At 39.2% G+C, this 7,111-nt stretch overlaps 2 protein-coding genes across 2 annotated transcripts; both read right to left on the bottom strand.

Annotated features, from left to right (window-relative positions):
- Positions 1-946: 946 nt before the first annotated feature.
- Positions 947-2,240, bottom strand: LOC130988884 (uncharacterized). Its single transcript, XM_057912851.1, has one exon. It carries the CDS (start codon positions 2,048-2,050, stop codon positions 1,124-1,126), a length of 927 nt encoding a protein of 308 aa, XP_057768834.1. The 5' UTR covers positions 2,051-2,240; the 3' UTR covers positions 947-1,123.
- A 626-nt stretch (positions 2,241-2,866) lies between these two features.
- LOC130988883 (enoyl-[acyl-carrier-protein] reductase [NADH] 1, chloroplastic-like) lies at positions 2,867-6,486 on the bottom strand. Its single transcript, XM_057912850.1, has 13 exons — positions 6,231-6,486; positions 5,343-5,640; positions 5,033-5,142; positions 4,893-4,948; positions 4,721-4,805; positions 4,597-4,644; positions 4,199-4,273; positions 4,005-4,116; positions 3,876-3,927; positions 3,744-3,795; positions 3,602-3,659; positions 3,421-3,519; positions 2,867-3,243 (listed from the first exon to the last, which is right to left on the bottom strand). The coding sequence occupies exons 2-13, from the start codon at positions 5,617-5,619 to the stop codon at positions 3,086-3,088; spliced, it is 1,182 nt and encodes a 393-aa protein (XP_057768833.1). The 5' UTR covers positions 5,620-5,640; positions 6,231-6,486; the 3' UTR covers positions 2,867-3,085.
- Between the last annotated feature and the right edge of the window lie 625 nt (positions 6,487-7,111).

Here is a 7,111-nt window from a genome sequence, read left to right as displayed (position 1 = left end):
ACCACCGGCCCTCAACAGCCCCAAGAAGCGGGCTAGCAGGAAGAAGTTCCGCGAGATTGCATCATTTTTTGGGGTGTTGCAGATTCTCTCTCAGTGAGAATAGAAACTGGGTGTCCACTCTCGACTCTCCTCTATAACCAAAACAGCGGTGTCGCCTCCCATTTTTCCCCAAAACTCTAGATCCCCAAATTAGGGTTGCTGCTTTCACAAGGCCGCCGCGCCGGATCTCAGAAATTAGGGCCGCCTTGCTTCACATGAATCTGGTGAGGATGACAAATTAAGGTTTTCTGGGTGAAGGACAGTGGATCGATGAAGGAGGAGGGTTTGCAGGGCACGAGGCAGTGGAAATCGTGGGGAAAAGAGGGGGGCGAGGCGACGGAAATTGTGGGGGAAGAGGGATGGATGGGGTTGGATGGGGACCTCCGAAGGTGGCTCAAAGGAGATTAGTTGGGCAAGCCATGCATTGTGGGTAGAGCAGAGAAGATAAAGGTTCATAGGTCTACTGGGAAAATAGAGGTGGTGGTGGTGGAGATGAGGGAAAATGGTGATGGTGGAGGTAGGGGGCAGCAGGCGGTGGCGGCGGATGGAGAGATGGGAAATTAGGGTTTGGGAGTGAAGAAGGTTGAGAAAGATGATTATGTGGATTTTTTATTTTTATTTTTATTATCACATGTAATAAATGTGCCACGGCGTCATTTTTGGCGCGGGCGTAAGAAAAAATTGATCATCAGATTAATTTGAGATAAAAATGAAACTTTATAAATTTAGAAATCAATTTTTTAAATCTGAAGCAAAAACCAATTAGAAAATGTGCCCATTTAAAACATAACCTTAATGACCTGTTTAACCTCTTGTCCTACGCAGAAGAACTCCTTATCGCAGATCTTTCATGATTGGGAAGGAAGCTCAAATACCATTTACAAAATTACAGTAACATGCATGAAAATCATCCAAAATCTTTCTCAAAGCATAGAAATTTACACAATCACATCCATCACATAATCTTTAGCACCAATCAAAAAACCCTAAACAAAACTAACATACTTTCACTTAGTATATCAATGAAATTGAAATGCAACAAAAACCTTAAATAAAGCATGCATTAATCACTTCACAAACAAGATTATGCAGCCTTCAATCCTTCATTGGGTTCACCTCCGGCACCGGAATCCTTCATATTCCGGTGATCTTGGGGCACGATTTCCATTTTCCCGGCGGCCAAATCCGATCTGAAATCGGTCAACGCCTTATTCAAGGAGCCATTCTCAGCTTGAATGACCTCGAGCTGTTTCTTCACCTCCAAACACGCCCCAGCCAGCTTGCCGTACTCCTCGGTGGGCCCGGGCTTCGAATCCGCTTTCGCCACGTGTTCGATCCCAATTTTGTCCATCACCAGCTGCGGCAGCCTATACCCACCCGCCCGATCAGTCCGCCGCTGCACCCCCAACGCGTCGTAATCACCACTCCGCGGAACCCTAAGCCCCCACCGGAAATTAATCATCGCGCAATCTCGCAACGGGAGGGCCGTCGTGGCGGTCAGGTCCGTGCCTCTGACTATTCCGTTCACCAGCCAGCCCGCCGCCGCCTTCGATTCAACAGCCGGGAAAAGGCTGGCGACATTTTTGACGAAATTCCCCTCGTCGGCGGCGCCAGGGTTCGATTTCCCCCCCAATTTCCTGACGATGGCGGAAGAGATTAGTTTCTTGACCGAGAAATCGCCCAAATCGGGCTTGAACCGGATGAAGAAGCTAGGGTTTTCGCAGCCGATGACGTTGAACTCGGCGCTCATGGTGAGAGGGCTTCGGATCGGCGACCCGTAATGCCCGATTCCAGTCTTGAAGATGAAGCTGAAGGGGCTTTCTGAATCGTTTGGGCGGTAGGCGAATTTGAGGGAAGGACCAGATTCGAAGTAGGTGCTGAGATTCAGCGATAATTCTTTGGATTCTCCGGCGACAACCCCCGATTGAAATGGGTAATTGAGAATGTTTATGGGGATTTTAGCTCTCAGCAGTGGCCTCTGCTCCTCCCTAAATTTGATTGATGCCTTCATACTGAACTGGGTGATTATTTCTCAATTCAGCTGCACCTCTGTTTTGTAGTGAGAGAGTGAAGAGAAATTGGGTCTGATTTGTTTACTCTGCAAATTTTGTCATATGTAGAGGGGCCGTTTTGCCCTTGAGAGTATAAGGTTTGAGATGTGTGTATGCGATTTATTTGAAGGAATCTTAGGGGTAAAATTGAGATAATGATTTGTGTGATCACAGGTTAAGTATACGATTTTCAATTTTTTTGATTCAGCCATTTCAAATTCAAAATATTTCGGATCAATTTGATTTATCAAATCTCGGTTAAAAATTTCCTTAAATTTAAAACATTGTGCGTCTCTTATTGTTTGAATATTTTGGTTACGATTTGAAATGCACAGGAAAAAGATTATTTCCATCCTTCCAAAAATGCAACCATAAATTATTTATGCTTAATTTCAGAAAAAAGCTACTCTCTCAGTACTTTTTAGTTGAGTATGATATATAAATGTAGTGAGAATTATTCCAGCAATTTTATTGGAAAGATACATAAAGTACTCTTTATCAAATTTGGACATCTAGGGGTATCAGTAATATATAGTACTATGTTGCATAACTGAGCAATAAAAGAATTTATCTTTATTATTTTGAAAGAGTTAACCGTGAAACATTATATGTCAAAATTGTGGTATGCCTAATAATTTGATTATTTACAATAATATGCAATACCATGGCATGCTATACTTAGAAACGATTTTTTAATTCAATTTCATTAACATTAGTCACAAACTCGTCGAATTTCCCAAATTAATACTATTATGTATATGTGGATAGTGAAACAATTTGCTGGAATAAATTCAGCTGGATCATAAATATAGAGTAGTACAACATATTTTTCGCAGAAATCACTAACTGTTCCTAAAAACAGAAACAAGCATCTCTCTCTCTCTCTCTGGAGTCTGAACCCAGAAATTGGAAGTGCAAGCCTCCCAACAGTTATTGGAAGATCAAAACTAAAAATCAAGTCTTTTTAATGTCACAGTGCTGAATGCAGCAGATCTTCAATTCTTTGGGGCTCTTGGAATATCAAGATCCCGAAAAACGGGACTGTCGACTCCAACTCCCATTGCGTTAAGTCCATTGTCGACATAAACAACAGCTCCAGTGATGGCCGATGCCAAAGGCGAAGACAGAAAAGCAGCAGTGTTTCCGACCTCATCTGTCCAATTCAAACGTTGAGATTAGGGTTAAACACAACAATTAGACGCCCTACCACACTCCAATCGCCATGTCTCTCGTTTCTATGAAGCTCGCGGATTTCAAACACACTCTTTCTAAAAGAAAACTGCATGTGTATGTGTATGTGTATGTGTATGTAGAGAAGAAACTAACTCACCGGCAGTAAGCTCCTTCTGCAAGGGTGCATTCTCTAATGAGTAGTTGATCATCATGTCAATAAAGCCGATGGCTTTTGCAGCCCGGCTTCCTAACGGGCCTGAAACATGTCAACGAGTAACTATAGAGTGTGCGGAACTGAAGTACTAAATCAACTAGAACCGACCGTTGATTCAAATTACCTGCGGATATGGTGTTGACTCTCACATTGTGTTTTCGACCAGCTTCAAAAGCAAGGACCTAAAAAAGTGAGTGAATAGTTGTCACAACATCATGATGGTGTAAGAAAATGAATAAGAGAAGACTAAGAATTGGAGAACTAACTTGTGTGTCACTCTCGAGAGCAGCCTTTGCAGAACTCATGCCACCGCCATATCTGCAAGAAAGGCACAATGTAATCCAAGAAAGGAAGTAGTTGAAACCATATGGCACACGAGAAATCAAGGGTATGCGTACCCTGGTATTATCCTCTCAGATGCAATGTACGTCAAAGAAATCGTTGCACCACCTAACGGGATAAAAGGCAGTATAAAGCATGCATTATGATAGCACACTAAAAGCTATATGGGAAAAGATGTGACATACCTGGATTTATGATTGGAAGAAAATGTTTGAGAAGGGAAACAAAGGAATAACTTGATGCAGATATGGCTGCAAGATAACCATTTCTTGATGTTTCAAGAAGAGGCTTAGTAACCTACATGATTCAAGATAGATGGTAACTTCAAGCAACTAAAAAAAGTAAACGACAGAAAAAGGAGGGCGAATGAGATAATCACCTCCGGGCCATTGGCAAGTGAATGCACAAGAATATCAATGGAGCCAAAATCCTGTTTCACCGACTCAGCAACTTCCTGCAAGACAATACAATACTGGTTTCGTCAAGCGAACTAATTATTAAATAACACAATTATTAAACAGACCCGAGAAGTGAGACAACTCAAACTTCTTGTTTTGAAAGTTTTGAGGACAGACGACTAAGGGTCTAATCGTATCTGCTAATAGGGCAAAAAGTTCAGGTTCAACTTCTGATTTCATTTGCTGTTTGAGGCGAGAAAGCATGTAGCATGCTATATACTATGGTGAATCCTCCTCAAGCACTTAAGAAATAATTACAGTAATAAGTAGTAATTTCTTTATGGGAAAACAAAAGATGAAGAAAGTGCAATGGAAAGACCTTCACAGTCCAATTAGAAGAGCCAGCGTAGCGCTTATTTGCCTTGATCTGCACCGTGGTAAAAATAAATTAGTATATAGGAGAAATTCAACATGTTTAACTCAAAAGTATAAATTCTTCTTACGTCTTCAGGAACATCCTCAGGAGAGTCAAAAACTGCATCCAATGGGTATACTTTAGCAATTTCCATCAAAGAACCATCTGGCAGACTAAAATAAAAATATCCCAAGATGGTCAATAGACAAAGCAAAGGAAGATAAGTATTTCTTGACAGACATGAGAGATTTATTTCTTACACGCGTGACTCATCAAACTTTCCACGTCGTAGGCTGGTCTCAAAGATATTTAGTGCCTAAAATAGTTGGTGTTCATTAGTAATAAACAATAATTTCAGAGAGTCAAAAACGATGCTGAAACACTTAGTTCAAATACTTACTGGAACCCATGTCCCAACAAGAATTTCAGCACCTGCAGCAGCAAGAGATTTTGCAATTGCCCATCCATACCCGTTATCATCAGCTATACCAGCAATAAATGCCCTCTTCCCTGCACACAATGCAACATATGCTAGTAATTAACCTAGTTCGCTAGCTTGAATCATTCGTAATTGGAAACAAAGAGAATCCATCAATATGAGCAGCAAACTCCTCTTCGTGCGTGATAAGCATGAAATAGAAATGTCAAGGAGAATGCACATATAAATTTTAACCACTTCAAAATAGGCATTACGAAAATAAGGGTCCAACCTCTTAAATCAATGGGCAATCCTGGCAAAGATTGTTTATCACCTCCAGCAGCCATTGCTTTTACAGCATGCCTTTGAGGTTTAGAAGCGTTGTTGTGGCAGGTCTTGTAGAATGTCTGTGTGGCAGGTAAAAACGACGAACTCCTAAGCTTTGTCCAGGACGTGCCTTTGGTTTCACTACCAAAACATGCTATGCTCGATCTAGAACTTTGGTGGGAAGCAGAAACGCAAGGCTTTGCAACCAAAAGTTGTGTGATACGAGTTGCTGTCGCAGCCATGTCCTTCTAAGTTAGAGGATGCTGTAAATGTTGTTCAAAGAGTCAGCTTCACTTTACATTACATTTTCCGAGGGAAATATATAACAAGGTAACATAAACATCAAAACCAAACTGAGAGTAGACTTTCTAGTGTTATCAAATTTCATCAGCAATACATCTATAGCTCATTTTGGGATAGAAAAAACGACATCTTGATCTTGTAGTATTTTATTTAAATTGAAAAATACACAATTAAATTAGTCTATCAATGTCCTTACTCTCCACAAACAAAAACTGCAGCTTCATCAAACGAATTAAACCCTTGATTCATCCATCGATCAATCAGTAAAACAAAAGATTCACATAGTTTACATATTCAACAACCAAATCACAACATACATTTGTACTAAAATTAACGCATAAAATTGTCTTCCTCAGTGAACCTCCAACAGTAGGCACAAAACATAAAAACCCAACACTCACAATCAAAAAACGAGAAAATAACGGCCCACGAGAGATAATCCACAAAAAAAGACAGAAAACAAACTCCAAGAATGCAGATACACAGTGTAAAGAAACAGATCAATCTACACAGTAGAACCCACATTCAACGAGCCCATTTTCTCACTCACCTCGCTTGAAATGCTCTGAGAGAGAGAAAAAATCCTTTCTTGTGCTGCGATGTGTGAATTGTGATGTGCAGAGATGGTGTTTGTAAATATGCGTGAGGGTTCGATGAAAACTATGCAGTTTGGTTAAGGCTGTTGAGAAGCTTTGAAAGTGCCGTTGAGAGAGTGAGTGAGTCAGTGACTGAGTGAGCTGTTTTATTTCGGCAGATGCAGACCTCGTCAAATTTACGATCTTGCCCTTGCTACACATGAATAATTGATCAAACAAATTTATGGATTACTCATGTTTTGTTGCTCCAACTCTTATCATTTTTTAGAATACTAATGAGTAATTTATCAACTGTAGAGGAGGAATAAATTACCTTATAAATTATAAGTTCGAATTAAAAAAATAAATTAATATTTTATTTCAATGTGATAGTAGACAATTTATTGAAAATTAATTTAGAAGACAAGTAAAATTGTAATAAAAGAAATCAAAAAATTTTAAAGAGCATTTTTTTAAAAAATTATATATTTGAAAAGTTTTTCTATATACTCGTACCAGTTATAAAGCCAATTGAAAAGTAATTTAATTGTGTCTTATCATCTCAAATTCATATAGTAATACCAACTAAATATTTGAAGCTCTTTAAATTTATAAATAAAACTTTCTCAAATTCATATAGTAATACCAACTAAATATTTGAAGTTCTTTAAATTTATAAATAAAACTTGTTGCAATAATTGATTTTATTAAATGTGATTATATAAAAAAAGAAAAAAGAAAAAATCTAAAGAAAACCCTTGAAAGCACATAAAAAGTAGACTAAGGGACGAGCCTCATTAAAACCCTTTTACGGAAAACCCAAAAGGAAAAACCGTAAAAAGAAAAAAGAGTGCTC

Source organism: Salvia miltiorrhiza, chromosome 6 (genome assembly GCF_028751815.1).
Source record: "Salvia miltiorrhiza cultivar Shanhuang (shh) chromosome 6, IMPLAD_Smil_shh, whole genome shotgun sequence".
Lineage (NCBI taxonomy): Eukaryota > Viridiplantae > Streptophyta > Magnoliopsida > Lamiales > Lamiaceae > Salvia > Salvia miltiorrhiza.
Note: the sequence above shows the minus strand (reverse complement) of the source record. Positions and strands in the feature narration are given on the sequence as shown.